At 36.6% G+C, this 23,561-nt stretch overlaps 1 protein-coding gene across 1 annotated transcript in view; it reads left to right on the top strand.

The window, feature by feature from the left end:
* Positions 1–23,561, top strand: part of LOC131029500 (transcription initiation factor IIF subunit alpha) — a 48,157-nt gene that overhangs the window by 14,378 nt on the left and 10,218 nt on the right. The window contains exons 2-7 of the mRNA XM_057960008.2: positions 3,059–3,276; positions 3,619–3,777; positions 4,042–4,187; positions 4,453–4,835; positions 19,343–19,458; positions 20,428–20,568. Of these exons, the coding sequence (XP_057815991.2) occupies positions 3,106–3,276; positions 3,619–3,777; positions 4,042–4,187; positions 4,453–4,835; positions 19,343–19,458; positions 20,428–20,568 (1,116 nt within the window). The 5' untranslated portion in view covers positions 3,059–3,105. The remainder of the gene's footprint in view (positions 1–3,058; positions 3,277–3,618; positions 3,778–4,041; positions 4,188–4,452; positions 4,836–19,342; positions 19,459–20,427; positions 20,569–23,561) is intronic.

The following is a 23,561-nucleotide window of genomic DNA, read 5'->3' as shown; positions in this document are numbered from 1 at the left end:
AGACTTTTGTAGTGTAGCAAATTGCATCCTGTGCAATTCCACGTCACATAATGCCTTCGCTTTAGCTGAATCAAAGACGATTTTTGAATTTCCACCTCATCTGCTGCTCAGCCTGCTTTGCGATATGTTTTGTCCAATTTCCTAACCATTTGAACTGATTTATTTATGGACACCTGCGTGCCATGCATTTGTCCCGCGAATATTTGGACCGAAGGTGGCCGTTGAGATGTTACACCTGCTAATTCTGGTAGTGTAATGCCTCCTTCTGTGCCCACCAACATCGGGATGTCTTCCAATCTCCTCTAACTTGCTGTTTTGGTTCATTTTTACCTCTCTTCTTGCAACTTCAAGCTCTCGGATTACATTCTCTTCTCTTGATCTCACATAACTTCTTACACTTGTTGATTTTACATTATCTCCATTATCATCCACAGGAAAGCTTCATCAACCCAGGAGGTCTATGCCTTTCTCTCATCCCAACAAGCTCTCAGTTTCTTAGTGTTGAAGGGAAGTTTCTCCTCTTTGGTTCATTGCACTGTTCATTTTATTGTTTGTGGTTTTGCATATATCAATTACGCTTCCATTATCGTTTATCCAAGTCAATGCATCATGGTTGTCTGTGGAGGTGGAAACACCAAAGCGGGGCTTTGACTATGGCAAACCTCTTATCATAGACACCCAACATTTTCGTCCTCGTTCGTTTGTGTGCAAGTTTGGCAAGGAAAGGGGTAGCTTTAGCTGGAGGCTTTATTGCTGGACCCCTTGTGATACTCTCTTTCCCTTTCTCTGTCTTTTTGTTAGTTTATGTTATCTAGTTATCAATTTCCTATTTTCGTGTTTATTGCATTTGGCATCCAGAACTTGAGTTTTGGTTATCCTGTACTTTCTAGTACAGATTTGCTCGTACAGGATGCTTGCGTGCCACTCTATCGTCCTCGGCCCACGCATACGTCCTAGACAAAAAGCGTACAAATCTTACCAAGTGGTCCTGATTATCTGCACTTTCAACGTCTATAATCAAAACATTTTTATCTTTTAGTATCATAGAGTTATACACATTTTATTACCCTAGTGATCAAACTTAGAGGTTGGAGAACCTCGAAGGTTTGCTCGAAGTGGAGAGAAGGCAATTGAGTCGTCGAGGGGTCTAATCGCCCTTTGCAGTGGTTCAATTTTCCTCCTCTACAACTTCAAAATTGAGACTTGAACTCCTCCACTTGATGAATTGTGCTTGAGTGATTTGGGCAAACATGCTGATTCATCTTGTTGCTGGAAGGAATCCCCCATGCATCAAAGAACAAAATTGAGCATGAGATTTGGTATGGAATCTAATGGGATAAGATTGAGCATGAGATTTGGTATCCTTGTAGAAGAGAGTTATACTCCTTCAAAAATGCTATGTGGATACACACTTTTAAAAAAACAATAAATACTAGAATTAAAATGAATACAATTACACAAGTATTACCAAAAAATTTGTGTGCACTGAGCCGAGAGTGAACTCATCTTTCTCCCCAAAAATTTGTTGTCTTCAGCCGAGGGTATGTGGGTATGGTATGCCGGTACGACAAAACTTTTTGAAGGGGCTAGGTACGTTTGGGTACGCTAGTATAAAAAAATATAAAAATCATAAATATGTATATTAAAATAAGTATATTAATTATAAATTAAAAAATATATATTTATATATTAAAATTACATATATTAATATTAAATATATACCTTATAAATTTTATATTATGTTTAAACTTATAATTTTATTATATAACTATTAAGATATAGTTTTACGAACAATATATTAATATAAAAAATAAACTATTTTATTTATTTCATTATTAAAAATTAAAAATTAAATATATATCTTATAAATTTAATATTATTTTAAATTTGTAATCTTATTATATAACTATTAACATATAGTTTACCAGACAATATATTAATATAATGTATGATACTTTTTAAATAAAGTATTTTATATATTTCATTATTAACTGTGAAGGTTTGCGACAGCATCTATGGATTCCGTCATGGTCATAGTTTTTGTTTGAAACATTATCATTCGGGCAGACTATATTGGCGTTGAGTGAGTATATAGTTTGGATGCAGCTATCTATGGTTGTTGAGCTGAGCCAGCATATGGAAATTGCCCTCATGCCCTTGAAGCTGAGTTTGGGAAACACGTTTATTATTTTTGGGAGTAAAAAATTAAAAATTTAGGGTTTTCAGAGGTTGCAAAGTGGGCAAAACTGAGTGAACAAACCCTGGCCGTTTCCCACTGATTCCAAGCCACCTCCAATTCCAAGACGTTTCATACCCGAAATCAGCCTTATTTTACCATGATTCAGTAACTTAGGGTTTTCCCTCCCACAAATCTGTATAAATTGGAGTCTCGGGATATTAGTTTCATATTCACTTATAGGTATCTAGTTTTAGGTTTTTTCCATGTAAATCTAGTGTTATTTCTGGCATTGCTGTTTTTATGCTTTTGTGTTGAATGTGCAACTGCAATCACATTATCTACTTGGGTAATCTCTGTTTTTAGATGTACAAACATTTTGTTTTTGTTATTATTGCAGTTTGCTTCAGCTTGTTCTCAACAGAAAATCTAGTTGATTTGGTTCAATGGCTAGCTTACTATACTATTAATGCTGTTTCAAGACTTATTTGTTTTTGTTTAGAGGTAGCTTAAAAGTTGGTTCTGTTAAATAGATAAGCCTTGATATCATGAGAACAGCAAAATGCCTTTGAGTAACAGTTTATAGCATAACTTTGTTGCATACAATTTGTTATTACAATATAAAATGATGAGATCTTATGGTGGGATTATGCTGGTATATTGATCAATTATTCTATATCATTCCTGACTCCTATTTAAACTGATGTTGTCAAGCTGTTTGCTAGGTTGTTAGACATTTTTCAAAATGTAGCTCATGAGTGGAAATTAAATAACTTGTAGAGTTCAGTAGAGTCTTGCTTTGCTTAAAATATGTTCTTTTATACTACTTGGGGGTTTAAATATTTGCTTCATTCTTAATCAGATTGTTTTTTCTACTTTCAGATATACTGTTACTCTACTTCTCAAGGCACGTGAGGGTTACTGCTGTCATGTCTGGGGACCTTGTCCTTAAATCATCATGTGGTGGCTGTGGGACAACATCAGATTTATATGGAAGCAACTGCAAGCATATGACTCTATGCCTGGCTTGTGGGAAATCAATGGCAGAAACTAAAGCATCTTGTTCCCAGTGTGGAGTTCCTGTTACCCGCTTAATTCGTGTAAGTTGCATAATTATTATGCAAGCATTTTTTGTGTAGTTCAATACATGCAAGCAAGGGTTTTGACTGAAAAATCTTATGCAGTATTCAGTTTCTTGATTATTTTATTTCATATCATTTTATTTCTGTCAAAGATTGAAAGGGGTTTATCTATTTTGCCCTTTCTTTTCAAGAACTTTTATTTGGCATTAGTTGTTGCTGATGTTAATGGTACCCTTTTATACACTTTAAAGGCGAAAATGTACCTTAGGAATTGTAATTAGAATTTGTAAACCATTGGTTCAATGACTTTTAACATTATTAAAATATTTGATATATTGAATTTGTGTGAGCTATATGCAGGAGTATAACGTCCGAGCAAGTAACAGTAGTGATAAAAGTTATTCTATTGCAAGATTTGTACAAGGTTTACCTACTTTTTCCAGGAAGAAAGGATCTGAAGCAAAGTGGTTTCTAAATAAAGAAGGTCTTAAAAGCCGCCAGTTGACAGATGCTTTGCGGGTACATTGTCTATCTTGACAGAAAATAGATAACCTTTGTTGAAATTTTTTGACTAGCCGATTTCTATGAGAAACATTTATTCCTTAAGCAATTTCAAACATAAATATTTTACTTCTTATATAGTGGCACTGGATTGTGCCTTTGAATTCTGGATTTAAATTTTCTACAGTTTTACTAATGTGCTGCCTACTTCTCTGTATGTAATATGTATAGTGCAGTTTATGTTGCTCATGGTTGTACCAATTCCACATTTTCTTGGTTCAGGACAAGTACAAAAATAAACCATGGATATTGGAAGATGAGACAGGGCAGTACCAATTTCAAGGACAACTTGAGGGTGCACAACATGCGACTTACTACCTGTTGATGATGCACGGGAAAGAATTTCTTGCTATTCCTGCTGGTGCATGGTATAAACTGGTTTTCTATTTTTTTGATATCAAATGCCTATCTGAGGTTTTGATGTAAAGCTTAACAACATATCCAAACAAAGATGTAGAAGCCTTACCAAATTCTATGTTTTTGCTATTTGTAATCCTTAATTGTAATGAAATGGTTAGTTACACAAATTTAATGTGGACACAACTTTGGTTCAAGACACCATTCCCAATTTGATATTCAAAAACTGTGTCATATTAGGTTTGATGTTTATATTTGTAATTATATCTTTGTCAGGTACAATTTCAACAAAGTGGCTCAATATAAGCAACTCACTTTGGAGGAAGCAGAAGAGAAAATGAAGAACCGAAGGAGAACAGCTGATGGCTTTCAGAGATGGATGATGAAAGCAGCAAATACTGGCGCTGCTGCATTTGGTGAAGTAGAAAAGCTTGAAGGTGGTGGGGGTGGAGGTGGAGGTGGAGGTGGCAGTGGGGGTCGGCGTAAAAAGGGTGACGATGATGATGATGACACCGTTCTATCGGACAAAGCAGAGGAGGATGAAGATGAAGAGGAGGAAAGAAAAAGTAGGCTTGGTCTAAACAAAAGAGGTGGTGATGATGATGAGGAAGGTGCTAGAGGAGCTGATCTGGATGGGGATGATGATGATGTAGAGAAAGGCAAGCTCTTCTCTACTTTGACTTTTTTTTTTCACTGTATGTCTGTGCTCAGTCATGTAAGAAACAGATTGTTTTTTTCTGTATTCTCTGTTTTATTTTGGTTTTCTAAATCCATGGAATTGGCCTTTTTTATTCTATAGGAATTTATAGTTAATGCATTATACTGAGGATATCTCCTAATATACTTGCTTTGCATTTCATTAATATTGAAAGGGCTGTTTGTGTATTCTTTAGCTGATGCATCCTACTGTGCAGAAAGAGAAATCTCTTCTAATTGCTAGCTAATGTATTTTACTCTTCTGGGAGAGAATTAAATGATACAACCTGAAAAAAAATCACGAAATAAACTTTGTTATATGTTTTTAAACCAAAGGTGAATTAATGGCTTCATGTTTATCTTTTCTTTCACGTTGGTGTAGTCTCAGTCATATAAGAGAGTATCTCTACGCCTCCTTATCAACTATAATAAGTAACGAGGACAAGCTCATTGTTTTCATTTAGCCTCCAAGAACACTGTGGAACCTGTCTGTTGAGCTATAATAGGCTGTCTTTGCATTAAAACTCACTTAAATGAGCTTCCTTTATTCCTACACTCAGCTATACAAGCAATCTACAACTCTAGATGATTTTATATGAGTTCAGTGAAAGTATTTATGCTCCTACAATATCAGACAAATGGCATAGAAGTCACAAAGAACGTTTCCTTTCTACAATTCTAGATGATTTCAGATGAGTCCAGTGGAAGTATTTATGCTTCTACACGATCAGACAAATGGCATAGGAAGTCTCAAAACACTTTTCTATGCTAAATATTGGAATATGGAATGCCATGGCTTCTTTTTTGATCGGTCGTTCTTTTTTGTAATATGGACCTATTGGTTGAAGCTAATGTTGTGTGATTTACCTTGTCACTGTTGACATGCACATTCAGCTGGAGTGTAATGTGCATATTACAAGGTTATGTCAACGTCCAGGTGACATGTTTTACTGGAGTTGAATGTGCATGTTGCTAAGTTGTGTGCAGGTTACACATTCTACTGGAGTCAAATGTCACTTACCCCTATTTCTTCTATTGGACAGTCTGAGGGTCTGACCAAGTATGACTGAATTTGAAGTGTGACTGGAAATATGTCTTTAGTTCATTGGTGATCATAAAACCATGTCTGAATTTGAAACAAATAATGCTTACTGAGATACTTAAACGTGGATGATCCTATTTGGAAATTTGAAACAAATAATGCTTACTGAGATACTTAAACGTGGATGATCCTATTTGGATAAGATCTATGTGCTTGTATAACACCCAGTGATGCTCGGCATTCTTGGGGATGGCAGAGGTTTCTTGGGTTTCATCTGGGAAAAAATGTTTATCTGCAATGTCAGAAAGAAACTGAAATTCTTTGGCTTACAGATGTTCTCTCTTGATATATTTGGGGGCAACTCAAGCTCTCTGACCATCCAAAATCTAGTATAAAAATATTGCATAAGTATTCATAACCAAACTAGAAAAATAAATGTACAAGAATGTAAAAATATAGGAACAAACACTTGGCACTTTATCCATGTAATATAATATGCACATGGTTTCTCTATAACATAGACAAATTCAACTTGGGAGAATATATGAGAGAGCTGCCTGAACTTGAATGATCATCAGAAGGTATGTTAGCTGGACAATGAGCTGCAACCATTTCCCATATTGGTCACAATTACTATACACAAATAACAACACAAAATTGAAAATGCCTATCCACATAATTGGAATACATGCTAACCTTTTTTACTTGAGGACAAGAAAACTTAAAAACTCTTGAGTGAGAAAGGACAAACTAGCATATATTATGCCATATAAAAAATGGTTAACAAAATTATATATATAAGTTAACTGGTATCGTTAAGCTTGTTATTTATTAGTGTACATACTTTATTAGAATAATATCTTTATTATTTATTGTTAATGGTCAATAATGCAATCTAGTGTAATTAGCGTCTTTCTATTTTGGACAATTGTTTCACTATAGAAACATTGTCATTGTAATTCTTTAAATGATCGTTTGATCATTTTATTAATTCATTCAGTTTTTTACCAAAACATGGTATCAGAGCGGGAAAGAAAAAAAAATTCGGTTTTTAAGGTTTTTGAAAAACTGTTTTTTTAGTGAAGATTTTTTGATAATAATACTTTCTGTGAGATTTTTTTCTGAAATTGTGGCCTGTTTCCATGTGTTCAAGGGTTTCCGTGGCTGTTTCTTTTCTGGGTGTTGTTTTTAGAGATTCCAGCATGTGTGTGAATTTGTTGGGGTCATGGTCACTTTTTTTCCTCTCTTCGCATCGTTTTTTTGAATCTCCATGTGTATTTTGTGTTGCGACAAATTTATTCCACACAATCTTTGTTCTCTGCACACGATTTTTACTGGGCAGTGGCGGTGCGACCTGATTTTTTTCCCTTTGCAACCTTCCGCAACCTGAATTCTGCGACGACATCACGTTAGTCTCTGCAGCTTGCGATTCTTTTTCGTCTGCGTCACGATTTTCATCTGCCTACGTTTTTTTTAATGACTTCTTGCATGCGATTTTTCAGCGGCTAGGGCACAATTTTTTGTGCTTTTACAGATTCGACCTAGGGTTCTGCTTTCTGCCAACTAGGCTTTTGCAGAAAATCCTCTGATTTTTTGCCAGAATTAATTTTCAACTCCAGATTCCTTGTGGGTTTTTCTCATACTTTATTGGATCTTTGTCGGAATTTTTTGGGTTTATCAAAAATATTTGCATTCAATCTCGAAGTTTGTTCCTAAATCTGCCTTAGTTTTTGCATTGGGATCTGTGTCTCAAGTTTCGTGCTCTTCAAAAATTATTTTTCTCCTCTATTGTGATTCTTGTTTTTTGTGCCTCGAAAAGCGTGCGAGATGGCATCTTTGACCAACATAATGTTGGAAGGCAGTCAGCGATTTAATGGCAAAAATTACAACACATGGAAGCAAAGGATGATGACGATCTTTGAATATTGTCGCCTCGATGATCTCGTTCTGGGTAAAGAGACTCGTCCTACCGTAGTTGGACAAGATCAGGATTAAGTTTGACGAGCTGTAGAGATCTGGACTATTTTGAAGGATCTCCATGAGACATCAGACAAGAGTTGTGCATTCTTTCTGAAGAACCAACTATTTTCTATCATGATGGATGAGCATATGTCCTTACAAGAGCATTTGACGAAGATTAAGGACATCCGAGATTAGCTAGAAGCAATTGGATGGAAAATGGAGGAATAGGCTATGGTAGTAATCAACCTGAAGAGTCTACCTAAATCCTATGAGCACTTCATAGAAACGCTCAACATTACTTCAACAAATGTTGACTTAAAGTTTTCATACTTGTGCACCAAACTTTTGTAGCAGGACCGTTGGAAACAATAGTTTAGTAGCAGTGCCACTTCGTCCTCCACCGAACAAGCCTTCACAGCCAAATCCTTTCACAAGGATAAAAGCAAATCTCAATCATCTCAGCAAAAAGGCCCCAGTCAGTCTCAGGATAGCTCGAAGAAGGAGAAAGTTCAGTGTAACTATTGCCATAAGTATGGTCACTTGATAAAGGACTATCAAAATCAGTTGGCTTCTGAACAGCGGAAGCAGGGAGGGTCTTAGCCTAAGGTCAATGTTGCAGAGCACTCTGAGCATAGAGAATCTACATTTTACGCTTTCATGGCGAAGTGCCTTGTAGATCATGTGAAATCTTTTGCTTGGTACATAAACTCTGGTGCTTCTCGACACTTCACTCATCGGCGTGATTGGTTCACAAACTTCTCACCTTTCACCAATTTAGTCATTTTTGGAGGAGGTGAAGGGTATATTGTTGTCCGCAAGGGCAACATTCATATCCAGTCTGGTGGGAGGAATCTCATTTTCTCAATGTATACTATGTTCTTGGCATGGAACTAAACCTTCTCTTCGTCAGCTAGATTATGCAGCACTCTCCTCAGCTTGATGTGGTATTCAGTTCACACAAGTGTTCAATTGTTGATCGTGCGATTAGCACTACTATGGTTGTTGGCATCGAGGATCATGGTCTATATAGACTTGTGGATACGGGTGATTCTCTTGAGCATGCCTCTGCAGCTAAATCATCTTCTATGAGTAGTCTCTGGCATCAACGGTAGGGCCACTTGAATATTCACTATCTTGCTCAGCTTATTCGGGATGATTTAGTTCTTGGCTTATCAGCTTATTCGGGATGATTTAGTTCTTGGCTTATCAGCTTATTCGGGATGATTTAGTTCTTGGCTTACTTGAGATTTAGACTCAGAATCATCGAGTTTGTGGAGCTTGTCACGGTGGGAAGCAGCACAAGACACCATTCAAGGATGGTGACTCAGTGCGATCCTCAAAGGTACTACAGTTGGTTCACGTTGATGTATGTGGTCCAATGAATACACCTTTTGTTATTGGGTCCAGATGTTTCTTACTGTTTGTTGATGATTTCAATTGTAAAATGTGGGTGTACTTTCGTAGACAGAAATAAGATGTGTTTATTGTATTTTAGAAGTTTAAGGCCTTACTAGCAAAAGAGTCAGGCTATCCCATAGTCACTCTTAGGTTAGATAATAGGGGGAGTTTTGTTCTACCGCTTTCTCCAACTTTTGTGATACACACGACATCAAACGCCAGTTAACCACACCTTACACTGCTCAACAGAACGACATTTTAGAACGTTGCAACCGCACAATAACTGAGATGGCTAGGTCAATGTTGGAAGACAGGATTGTTCCCAAGAAATTTTGGGCAGAAGTAGTATTCACTGCAGTCCATCTCCTTAATCGGTCTCTGTAATGTCCCCACTTTAGCAGTTGAACAAGTGTGTGTGCGTTAGCCTTGTTCTACATGGTCCCGAGGGCTAACGAAGGGTTTAAGGGGATCCTGGAGTGTTTTGGCCTAGTCATTTCCAGTTTGGGCCAAAACGAAGTTGATTTACTCAGTTTCAGGCATACTTACTATTTTTAGTAAGTCAGCAGGACATAGTGGAGGCCAGTTCTGGTGTTTGGATTTGATACTCCTTGGTGAGAGCTTTCCGACGAGCTATCACTCGCATTATTCGGAGTCCGATTGCTAATACATTTTAATGCCTGAAGTTTTATTAAAGTAACATTTAATTTAATTGTAAAATATTAAAGTGTTACTCTAATATTTATTTTATGGGATCTATACCCAAGGGAGACATAAGTGAATATTTTAATATATGTTTTATATTGCTCATCTTTTATCCCACATTGCCGATGAGAGTTGAGTGGACCCTTGGAAAGAGAATAAAAGAAAGCGTTTGTGGCTTCATTAGATATGTTGGATATGAGAAGAAATTGATGCAATGAGTTGCAGACCCGTTCTTGGCATCAGAGGACGTCTATCCTCTCTTGTGACATTCTAGACGTCATTCCCCTGGGGTTTGGCCTTTGGAATCCATTGCTACCAGCTTCATTATCAGGCAGTTTGGGCACGTTTCTAGCTACAGGCAGATTGGATGTTTTGCTCATAACTTCATCTCCATTTGTCCGATGCTTATGCCACTTTGAGGGGATGATATATGAAGACTTTGGACTGACTGAAGATAAAATATTACTGTAGCAGCAGCATACTGTAGCAGCCACATCACTGTAGCAGCCACGCACTGTAGCAATCGCGTACTGTAGCAACGTCACTGTAGCAGCTGCGTACTGTAGCATCTTGTTAGCAGCAGCCTAATGCTATGGCCCAGGCCATCACTCTTTGAAAACAATATTCATGCTATTCTATTGCTGGAGTATTTAGTGAGTTGTTTCATTGCCAATATCGCACTTAATCTGAAAATCATTATAAATACAGTGTGTTGGTTATTTCAGTTGTGTGTTTATGCTTTCATTTTCATATTCATGTTAAATGCATAGATCCTTGTTAAAAGGGCACAAAAAAACAATACAACAAACCATTCTGGAGTCATAAGGGTTGTAACACAAAACAGAGAAATTAGGGACTGCAAGCAAAGTGTTTGACGGAATTACTTTATAGCTGTGATTTCATTTAGAAGTGGATTTTGGGGTACCCATTACAGTCTCCCACACAGGCTGCTAAGGCGAACACTCCTGAGGAAGCCTAGACTAGTCACAAACCTAGGATGAGTCATCTTAAAGTCTTTGGCTCTTTAGGATATGTTTGGATTCCAAATGCCAAGCGCTCCAAGTTGGATTCCAAGAGTCAGAAACTTATGTTCACAAGGTACAGTGACAACCACAAGACTTATCGGCTGATTCATGTAGACACTAATCATCTCATCTTCAGTCGTGATGTTGTCTTTGATGAAGAACGAGGACCATTTCAGCTATCCTCGTCTATGCAGAATTATGAGGATTAGCCTTTGAAGGCTATTGATTTGGGTGTTCGTCTTCCCTTTGGTTCACCTGATGGGAGGGATGATGCAAAATTTGAATTTGATGATGCACAACTTGATTTTTCTTTGAATGATGTTGATCTTCCACATGTTGAACTTGTTCCAGATCCTATTCCAATTATTCCTCCTACATCTGATGTTGGTTCTTCTTCGGCCTAAATGGTGGGCTATAAGACCATAAGTGATCTTCATGCTAATGAGCTCATCGAGGGTAGATCATCCGGAAACAAGAGCAAGCAGCAAAATACAGTCAACTTTGCTCTCATGGCCAACATTCATAGTATTTTTGAACCCAACATATTCTGAGGCTAAAGGAATTCCTGAGTGGGAAAAGGCTATGAAAGCTGAACACCAGTGTTCTGAAGAATAACACTTGGGGTCCTTTTTGATCTTCCTCCAAGGAAGAAGCCCATTAGTTGCAAATGGGTGTATAAAGTTAATTACAAAGATGACGGAACTCTTGACAAGTACAAAGCTCGTCTTGTTGCTAAGGGGTTTTCATAGAAGGAAGGCATTGACTACGAGGAGACTTTTGCTCCTACAACCAAGATGAGTACCATTCGGCTTGTCCTTGCCTTAGCAGCTCAATTTGGTTGGAAAGTCCATCAAATGGACGTTAAGAGTGCATTCCTCAATGGTGAGTTGCAAGAAGTCTACATGACGCAGCCTCCAGGGTTCAAGGTTGTTGGAAAAGAACATCAGGTGTGCAAACTAGTGAAAGCACTCTATGGCCTGAAATAGACTCCTCAAGCTCTGTACATCAAAATTGACAAGTACCTGACAGATGATGGCTTTTAGGGAGTCCATTTGATTCTAATCTGTATGTCAAAAACACTAGTGGTGATATTCTTATCCTTGTTGTCTATGTTGATGAACTGATTATCATTGGTAGTTTGACATTTTTGATCGATCAGATCAAACAAAGTTTTTGCCCATCTTTTGACATGACAAACTTGGGACTTCTGCGCTATTGCTTAGGTGTTGAAGTTTGGCAGACTGAAGTTAGTATCTTCATATCTCAGTCAAAGTATGCCTGCAGTTTGTTGGACAAGTTTCGGATGCAAGATTGCAAACTGACATCCACACCTATGGAGAAAGGGCTGAAGCTGACAGCCAAATCAGATTCACCTTTGGTGAATTAATCAGCATTCAAGCAACTGGTGGGCAGTCTCATCTACCTTACTACTACTAGGCTTGATCTTAGTTTTTGCAGTGAACTACATTTCACGCTTCAGGACAGCCCCCAAGGCTGATCATTGGGTAGCAACAAAGCATGTGCTGCGTTATGTGAAGAGCACTTCCGATTTTGGTCTTTTGTACAACAAGTCATTATCCTAGACTCAGTGGTTTTACAAACTCAGATTGGGCAGGTTTTGTTGATGACAGAAAATCAACATTTGGATATGTTTTCAATTTGGGATCTGGTGCAGTCAAATGGACTAGCAAGAAGCACCAGGCAATGGCTCTTTCCTCACCAGAAGCAGAGTAACGAGGAACAACTAAGGCAGCTTGTGAGGCAATTTGGCTTCGAAGGATGCTTTCAGACATGTAAATGTCTCAAGCAGATCCTAGTCCCCTTTATTGTGACAATCAAGTGGTGCTCAAATTGGCCAAGAATCCGGTCTTCCACGAGAGAACCAAGCATGTTGAACTTCATTGTCACTTTATTTGGAAGCTTGTTGAAGACGGATCAGTTTAGTTGTTGTATGTTCTGACAGAGGATCAAACAGGAGATATCCTCACCAAGTCTCTGAGCTCGGACAAGTTTGTAAAATTTAGGGGGCAACTTGGTGTAGTTGATAGATTGACCATTAAGGGAGGGTATTAGAATAATATCTTTATTATTTATTGTTAATGGTCAATAATGTAATTTAGTGTAATTAGCGTCTTTCTATTTTGGACGTTTGTTTCATTATAGAAACATTGTCATTGTAATTCTTTAAATGATTGTTTGATCATTTCATTAATTCATTCAGTTTTTTACCAAAACATACTTTTCACCAAAACAATATGTCAAAAAAAATTAAAATGAATATCTCTGTTTTGGTTCAAAATTTATGAAAGGAAATTGCCAAATTTTGTAAATTATGATGAGATGACAAAAATCAGAAGTTATAAACTTTAAAATAATAAAAAACATATCAAGTCATTAGATTATTTTTAATATTATGGATGAAGTTCTTGAATCAATAACAGGCTCCTGCCTACTTTATACATCAAAAACTAACATATCATCAATGGCAGATGGCTCCATATTACCATCACTAGTCATCATTGAGTTCTTTATGATAAAATTTGCTGTCATCTCCATCTATAACTTTTGGAACTGTCCAGAGCTGTGCCGTACATGATTCTCTTGCCACTTGCTGATAGAAAACTGTAAATTGGTGCAAACATAAACAGGATTTGCCAACTAGGTAACAATCTGTTACTCTTCTTCAATTGATTATTGTTAAAGCCGCTCACTTGCTTCCTGACTCCATACTTAGAATGCGAAGGGTTGTTAATAGATGTTTGGAACCTTGAAGCATTATCAAATCAATAATTTTTTATTTGGCATGCGGATATTCTTGTTTGGTTGTTTTTCTCCTTAATTTCTCAAAATGGAAACTGACATCTATTGCACTCCATTGATATGCCATTGCCATGTATTAACTCACTTCCTTTTACCATGCTAGCAGTAGAGAATGTTAAGTTCTGACATTTGGGGTGCAGCATAGGGAATGTGCATTGACACACTGCAATTGAAAGATATACCACACATGTTTAGTCGTATCAGAAAAGAAGGTGATTTAGAGAAGAATAATTAGTAGAAATGCTTTCTATTCCACTGATATTCATTTCATGTTCATTGTCTATTTATAAATGCCAAAAGGTCCGCAACCAATATGTTTTGACATACAAGTTTTCATAGTGCCCATTTAATAAATAAATTATTAGTGCTGAGAGCCATTCTAGATTGACAGCAAGGGGTAAAATGTAATGGTGTTAGCTTGTTAACAAAAACTCTTACCTTTTGCTTTGATTTTGGCAGCCATTTACATGTCAAAATGTTAATATTTAATAATAAACACAATATTTCCAAAATAAGCACATAAATTTTATGTCTCCATGTATTTAGTAAATAAAATATTTTCGAAGTAAAATAAATTAACTTTTAAGTAAATAAATTCTTCAAAATTGATATCTCGGCATTTTCTAGATAGATATATTTTGATATCTATACTATTTGTAGAAATTAATTCTAGTTTGGGTCAATTGTTAGACTTATGTCCTTATGTTGTTTTCTCTTATATTTTGTTATCTGAATCATGTGAAATAAACATATTCCATTCAATAGAGATTATGCAAGTGAAAGTTGACAAGTAACTCCCATTCCACTTGTTCTCACACCATAAAGGACTATTGACTCTAAATTCATGTATTTGAAATATTTTTTTAATAACTTATGCTTCATTTTTCACTGCTTCCCCCTTTTATTAATTTCATGTCTATTCTTTAGTCCAATAGTCTACAATGGTTGTAAAGATAGAGATCATCATTCTTTGAAGGTTTTAGTTGTATGTTGAGTTTTTTGTAAGTTTTGTCATCACAGTTAATAAGCTGAGGAGTTTTTATTTCCATATAGGTTTTTCTTCTCTTTAAAAAATCACAATTGCTGGTTTGACATTCTTACAGGTATTGTAGTTTTTGTTTGATTAATTCTGGGGATATATCTTGGGGTCCCAACCCAAAAAGCAACATAATGATGAACAAGAAAACAACACAACTTCTACAACTACTCCAAAATGATTGAAGCGGTCTTAAGATCCTCACCAAATTCCATGCCTGCAGAAATCAAGCTAACCCATTTTCCTACGATAATTAAACCCATTTTTGTAGGAGCAGCTTTTCTATTAATGATAACATCTAGCCTACAATATGGTTTTTCACATAATTTGACAAAATAGGAGATGTAGATAGAGATAATAGATTGATTGATAGTGTTCAATAAGGAGTATAGAATGTTGGTATTGTGATGAGCTAAAAATGACTCAAGCACTATGCAACTGAGTCAGTACCATGGTGTCATATTTGCTGCATTCTTGCTGAATATACCTGCCTAGTCACTCGTGTTCTCGTGGCAAGAGCTTGTCGAGTGGTGATGGAACAAATGGGTTGTTCTCTTTGTGTGGAAGAAGAACATCATGAATGGTAGGGATATTGTTGTTATGTTTGACAGAAATCACACCTACAAGCTCACTCACTTTTCTAGAGAGGAGGTCAAGGTGGGAGGCTATGGTGTTTATTGTTGGGGTGGAGTTGGATATTGGCAATTGAGTCGAGTTGGAGTGTGATTATTGTGATTTTGGCATTCATAAGCTCAATGAGTTCCTCTAAAAGAACAAGTTCTCTTATTTGGAACTCTTCATTTATGTGCCTTAATTGGTTTTCTTAATGAATGAGCCTTAAGATCTTAGTTTGTCTTTGGTGTAATTCTTCTATGAGGGTTACTTGAATGAACACATTTTCTTGGATCTCGCTCAATAGTAAGCTAATTCAATTTTCCTATAGTCCAAGATACACATGAAGTGTGAAATGCTGAGCAAGGAAAAAGAGGAGTAAAAAAAAGTGACTAGTACTTTGTTTTATTGTTTGATTTGTTGAGTTTGCTTTGCGCTTGCTGTAGGCTTTGTGACATTACCAAGGCTTATCCTTCCTCTTTTCTTGGTGTTTTCTTGGTTGAAATAATAAGGTTTCTAAATGCAAAAGCAAATCTTCTTTGTATGTTCGTATTTTTTTGGAAATTGAATGTTTTCTAAAAAAATTGCTTGCATAAAAGAAATCTTTTTGTAAATGAGTGCAACTTGATGGCTTTTTGCTAAATGCAGCTTCTATGTTTTTGTTTTCATGTTTTTTGATGAGAATGATGGAATCTCTCATTTTCTAAGTTGCTTTGTTTTGGTTACCTCATGTCAAGATCGAGGGCTTTCTTTGCTCAAGGTCCCTTGCGTTGGGATCAAGGGCTTACAAAAATAGAACTATATGTAACTTAATATATTTTAATCTAAAGAAAAACAAACAAATTTTCTAATCTATGAAAGCAATAACAATTTTTGTTCTAATCAACAAATAATAATGGAATATTGCTCTCTAGTTACTATTGAATCTAAATCTTTTTTCAAAATTAGAATAATTTGTGAAAATCTAAAGCTTCAAAGAAGCATTTTGAGAATCATTTATTGTCATATGTCCTCAAGAAGTTCTGTCTCCATATCCTCCTTTGCCACAATAGGGAGCTCCTTGATGATAGTGGGAAGGTTGGGGTGCTCTAGATCTGCGAATTTATTTGGAAGGTAAGGGAAGCTTTGAAGCTTCTGAAAGATACCAGATAGGGAAATGTACAATATTTTCATAATAACTATTGTCGCAAAACAACAGTTTCCAAAATATTGTTCACGAAACTTGAAATCAGATTCCATTATTGATTAAACCAGTCTGATGCACTTATACTCATCACACACAATATATTTTCTGATTTGTTTTCGATTGATTTCACTTACAGAATTGGACTCCACAAATGTAATTGCAGGACGGCCTTATGAATGCATACTTGTGTCCACTCTGTGTTATATCTGCTCTGAGTTATATTGATCACCAAATATTGGCTTGCATTTCAAAGCGCAAGCAATATTAGCATGTCCAACTTGACTGAGAACCCGTGATTCTTTAGAATGGCATAAAATACTGGAGTGTCTTCTATTGTGACATTTTCACACATCATTCCATTGCAAAAGGGGACCCCTGTTTTCGCTGGCTAGGCTAGGTGTTTTGGTTAGTATAGTGTTCGCTTGGCAATATTTTGTAGTCTTTAGCCTTGGAATGAAAAGATTTTCATATTGACAGGTTTGAAAATGAGTCTGGGATTGAAAGTGAAGATTTTGAAAGGTGAGGTTAGATGTCTTGCTTTAGTTGTTGCAAAGGGTGGAATTGCAAGGTCCCCTTGTTGCAATTTTGCCCAAATACTACATTTAACCTAGGTATCCCCAATGTTGCCTTGCAAAGATTGCTAATTGTGTGAAGTGATGAGTTTATGCGTGAGCCCTTGAAAGTCCACTTTTATACATGAGGGAGTGAAAGTTCCACTTTTATGCATAAGTATGGTGAAAATTTGCTCAACTTCAATTCTTGTTCATGTTGCAACCACTTCAATTCATACATGAGCACTAGTAAAATCTGCCCTATTTACGTGAGATAAACTTGCACCCTTCTATCAAGAAGCTTTTTTGGGACTTGTTGATTTGCCCAACAGCAATCCACAGTAATATGTCCTATTTTGTGACATCTTCTCTATTTGAAAGCTATATTTTCATAATTAAGTATTTGTTTTTAAATACAATGTTGAACTTGAAGCCTATTCTCATTAGGCAGACCTTTTTAAATTTTTAGCTATGACTGAATCCTATCTGAAATAGAGTTGTATCAATCCATTAGTTTCTTAATCTAAATCTCAAAATCTTCCTAATGCATTATGAATACCCTGAAGATAGGGGTTGACGCAAAACTGAAGTGAGAGATAGGTTAGCTGCACCCAAACCAGTAGGACATAAAAGGATTCTGTCATAGGGTCAAAGGCAGGGGGACACTGTGGTTTAACCAGTAGAACATATTTATCCCAGAATCACAGACCTTTTTCCAAAATTAAAGATTGATCTTCATGCAAATTATATTGGGAAAGATTTCCAGCATAATTTGAGGGCTAGTGTTCCAAGTTTTAGAAATCTAAGTATGCAGATTAGTGAGGCTTGACCAAAAAGAATTGAACTTACAAATCAGGCTAAGCATCTTGAGTTCCAGTGTCTGGGCCTGATGTGCAATGTGTGATAGTTAGTGGGTGCTGGGTGCATGACCCTTATGAAGAGTTGAGTCCAAGAGGCCATGGTCTATGGGTATTTACAGATTGGATAGGAGTGTCAGGGTTGGTGTTGTCCACAAAGGCATTTGCACCATCAATATGAAAGTCTCTAGTGCTTCCATCAACAGAAAATTAGGGTTTGCCATAGGAGACATAGGAGCAGGACTAGCCATCACAATTTTTTTGTGAACCTCCTAACAGGTATTCTAATTTTATTTATTACTTATATGTTGTATTTGAATTTCCTTTTTTTGATTAATATTCAATTTCTTGGCATAATCTTCAATTGGCACAAACATTTCACAATTACTTCATAAATATGCATAAAGAAGACTCTTCTTGAGTTTTCTTCCTTGCCCATCCTTTACCTTCCACAATTCAAATTTTGCACATAATTTTGGCTCTTCAACTCCATGCACTGTATCTTTGCTACTCTCACGGAAAATGTTATTGTCAGCATCCATTTACAACTAAATTACTTTTATCATTTCAGCAACGTGATGTTTGAAGATTACTCCTAGTTACTGCACCCAACTTTAGTGCCTGGAATGTGGAGATGGGATTCTTTATATATATAGCTTTAAAAAGACTATTCTGATATTTCATTATGTAATTTTTTCTTGATTCTTCATTTTCTGATGACGTTTGTTCTGACCTGTTGATCAAAACTGTGGAATTAAATCAGTAGTCTTCTATGTTTCAAAGCAATATGAGAATTGGATCATCTTTCTTACTTGTAAAGTGGAGTATACAATGATACTGGCACTAGGATGGACATTACAGTTTTGTGCATGCATGCATTTGCTTGTCTGTGGTGACACAGACAGACACATTTATACATGGAGAAAAAATTATCAAGCAGCTATGCTGAACATGGAATATTTGAATTCATACTGGAGTTCATTATGGCAAAGAAAATTAGGTAAATTGAATCTGTTACTGATGGCTGGGATGATTTATTTTACATTGCAAGCAATATCTCATAGATTTTGAAGAATGTAAAGACACACCAGAGAGGTATGTGGAGTGTCCTGCATTGCAAGGTTTTCAATATAGTTTAAGAACTACGTATGCACAATTTCTCTAAAAAAGATATTGATCATTTGTTGCTTTGCTGAAAACTCTTGAGGTGAATCCTCAAACTGTAACTTCAATCTGATATGGCTTACTTTTCTCTGAGGATAATCATTTGGTTTTTTAGGTGATGATTGGGAGCATGAAGAAATATTCACAGATGATGATGAAGCGGTTGGAAATGATCCTGAAGAGAGAGATGAACTAGCCCCTGAAGTTCCAGCCCCACCAGAAATCAAGCAGGTTTTGTTGCATCCATAAATAAATTTTATCAGGCACATCCTTGCTATTATTTATTAATTAGTAGATTTTTTTTAATGATTTAACTCTCTGCCAATGCAATCAGTCTTGATAACTATACATTCCTAATCCTATAAAACAATGTCTTGGAATTGTGTTTATTGTTGAGAACTCGGTTTGTTTAAATATAGATTATTGAATTTATTGGCTGCTTGACTTGTTATTGAACACAACAGAAAATTGCAGAAATAAATAGAATTTTTATTAGTGCCCACAGATGACTGATTGTACAGCAGTACTGTACAAAGGACCAAGTACAAAGAGACCAAAGGAAGTAGCAAAATTAGGTCAAGAACTAGCGATTGAAGAATGCTATAGCTCATCTTCTCTCCACAAGGGAAATATTATATAAATGAATCTTTAGGACACTGAAGATGGTCATTAGAGTTTTACTAATGCTGATGCCAACAGTGTGTTCTCTGATCTCTCAAGGTCAAGAAGTAGTTTTCCTGGGATTATGCCAACTAGAGCTGTAAGTCATTTAGACTTCAGGCCTTCTTCCCACATTTCATTATCCCTTGTTTCATGTTATAAATTTATTAGTTTTTATTATTTTGAATCTTGTTTGTGTGGTATGAACTGGTAAAGGTGTGTCTTATGCTCATCGTACTTGGAGATCTTCAAAAGGCTTAAGTGAATCATGGGAGTCTATAAACAGTAAAATTTACCTTGAATCTTGTAATAGAGGTTGCACCTGAAGATGCAATGCTTCTTCCATTATGGGTCCAGGTTACATATCTTAAGTTCTTATGGTAAATGGCTGTAGTTTTTTGGTGTGTTAATACATAATTCATTGCAATTTTTATTTATTGTTGTTTCAAAACATTTTTTTGCAAAATATTAATGAAATGATATTGATCTGGACATTGAGGTTATGTTAGTGTTGTATTAATGTAGATTTGGATGTTATAGGATGAAGATGACGAGGAGGGTGAAGGTAACGAAGAGGAAGGTGAAGGTCTAAGTAAATCTGGAAAGGAGTTGAAGAAATTGTTAGGAAGACAATCTGGTTTAAATGAATCAGATGGTGAAGAAGATGACGAGGATGAAGATGTATGCTTTTGCCCTTCTGCTTTTGAGAGTATTTACATCATTCTGCCAAAAAAATTATTGTCAACATTGCACATTCAATTTTATGTTCTTATGTGGAAATGGATGATAGAAAATATTACTGCTGAGGAAACTTATTTTTTTCTTTTAGAAGATGCTCCAAAGATAAGGGGTAATATTTTCTTGCCATTTAGTTACTACTTGTTACTGCGGTCAATCAATACAATCTATATTTCTTTAGCAGGACTGACAAAATATATGATGTATTTTAAATTGTAACAGGATTATATGTGCTACTGATTTGTTTGGCTTTCACATTTACTTTAAATCTTCTAATCAAAGGTCCACTTGCAAATAATAAAACTCTAGCTGGACACAACCCAAATGGTTGGCAAATTCATTCACTGGTAAATGAGGAAAATCATTGGAAATATTTGAGAAAATTTAAAATGTATTACAATCTATAAGTTAAACCCACGCTCAGGCTAAGTTTGCAAATGAGGAATTTATAAAAATCTTTGGGACCCACTGTTAGCATTACATTCCAAGCTTATTTATGAATAGAATGTCCAATCATTGGACCATCCCATGCCTTGACTTCGATTTCCACACCTCTTAGTTCCAGACAAACATACTTTGTTTTGAATATCAAAGTCCAAAAAGATTTTACCGCATGTTGGCAATGGTGTACTTGTCACATTCTAGTCAAATACAATTTTAAATAACAATCCCCCCACAACATAATAGTGTATCATTCCTTCATGACTTAACTAACCTCAATAATGACCCTTTTTGTCTTAATATCAACGTCACAATAGTAAGCATAGCACATTTCAATTCTTTAAATCAAAGGTCTCCTCTCAAAAAATAGCACCTAATTGAACTCCATATTATATGGACAAAGAGGACAAATAAATAATCAAATTACCTTCTGTCTTCCCACACCTCTAGTGCCACACTTCAAAGATGGCGTCCTCTCCAAAAGACACAGCAGTAGCTGATATTGAGGAGACTGAAATGAATTCAACAACTGCGTGTTTGGGAAATGCAATTTCTTTTTTTCAAATCTATGCATTTATATTAATATTTACATAATGGCAGGACAATCTCAGACAAATCGTTGAATTAGGATAGTGTTGTGACCATTTCACACATCGCCCCATCGCAAATGGGGACCCCCTCTTTTTGCTTGTTTTTTGTTCGTTTTCGCTTTCGTTTTTAGGGTTTTGTTAGTCCGTTAGTTGTCTGGATTTAGGGCCAAGCCTTAGGGTTTTAAATATTGCCTTTTCAAGCCAAAATCCAGTCGCTTTTGAGAGCTTTTTGAGCTTTCTTTTCTAGAATGCAAATTTTGAATGCAATAAATTCGCCAAAATGGTCTAATTTTCAATTGGAATGTTCATGCAGAGCTTAAACTTGTCTAAATGATGACCGTCAATGTGAATTTTTGTCTGATTGAATATTTTGACCAAATTTTGACTTTTTTGAAGTTTGATCCTGGGCATTGGAATTGATTTGTTTTCGCCTCGTGAAGTGTTAAAATGTGAAAAATCTTGTTATTTTGGCCTGTAGGAGCAAAATCGCTCCTGTCCCTCAGTGAAGGACGGGAGCTCATTTTCAGATATCTCATCATTCTTGCAGAGTCCGGACAAATTTTACGTTTGAAGTGATAGAGAACGACAAGATCTTTCATTTGAATATAAATTGAAGATTTTCATGAGCGCGGAAAGGCCTCCAGGAGGAAAATCGCTCCTGTCCCTCAGTCAAGGACCGGAGCTACGATTCAAATTTCGCCATGTCCATGCAAGATTTTGATAACTCAGCAATTGGAGGACGTCCGAAGGAAGATACTTTGCCAAATGAATATAATTTGAGATGCAAAAAATGAAGGAAAATGACCTATATTGACTAAATCGCTCCTGTCCCTCTCCAAGGGACCAGGGCGAGGTACCTTGTAGCTCTCGTCCCTCTCCCAGGGACCAGAGCGATTTCCCTTCATTATGCAAAATCCAGACAAGGGTCAAGGCAAGTTTACGTTCAAAAACGAAGGAGAACATGAGATGAACGCATTGAATATAAATTGAAGATTTTTGGGACGTCCATACCAGCATTAAATGCCTAGTTCGCTCCTGTCCCTCTCCAAGGGACCAGAGCGATTTTTGATATAATTGCCTTTGTTGCAAAATTACAAACAATGTCAAGGCATGGGCGGATAGAGTGAAGAAGGACGACTCCGTTGAATATAAACTCAGAGCATGGCAAAGTAAGATGAAAGCCACAAGGAAAAAATCGCTCCTGTCCCTCTCCAAGGGACCAGGGCGATACAATGGTGAAGATACGTCCCTCTCAAGTTCAAGGTCGTCCCTCCAAGGCTCAAGACCGATCCAAGCCAGGACAAAAGGTGGCGAGGACATTTCAAGGCGCTTTCATCATGCGTAAACACTTAAAGGACGTTAAAATGAAGAAATTGACACCCTATAACATAGATCGCTCCTGTCCCTCAGGAAGGGACCAGGGCGATGTTAGATGCATTGGCCATTTCATGCAAAATTTACGTAAGGACAAGACATTGCAATATTTTAGAGGGTCCATGGTACGACAACAAGATGATAAACAAGAGTTTTGAACGTTAAATAATCACCAAAATGGATCTAGGAACCATATCGCTCCTGTCCCTCCCCAAGGGACCAGGGCGATTTGCTTTGGATTCCTTGTTTGTTTCAAGTTCAAGCTAAGTCAAGACGTCCTAAGATAGCATATGGTCCAAGGCATCGTTTGAAGATAATTCGCAAGGGTTTTGAACGTCCAAACATCGCCAAATAATGTAAAAGCCTCACATCGCTCCTGTCCTTTGGACAAGGACCAGGGCGATCCTATCAAAAGCGCTCATATTCCTCCAAAATCGAAGCAAGGCGAGGTTAAGCAAGACAAAGGACGGCGTTTGGAAAACATCACAATGAAGGATCGAAGGTCAAAAATGCATATTGAACGTGAAAAAA

Source organism: Cryptomeria japonica, chromosome 10, assembly GCF_030272615.1.
Source record: "Cryptomeria japonica chromosome 10, Sugi_1.0, whole genome shotgun sequence".
Taxonomy (NCBI): Eukaryota; Viridiplantae; Streptophyta; class Pinopsida; order Cupressales; family Cupressaceae; genus Cryptomeria; species Cryptomeria japonica.
The sequence above is the reverse complement of the archived record's forward strand: the minus strand, read 5'-3'. Positions and strand labels throughout refer to the sequence as shown.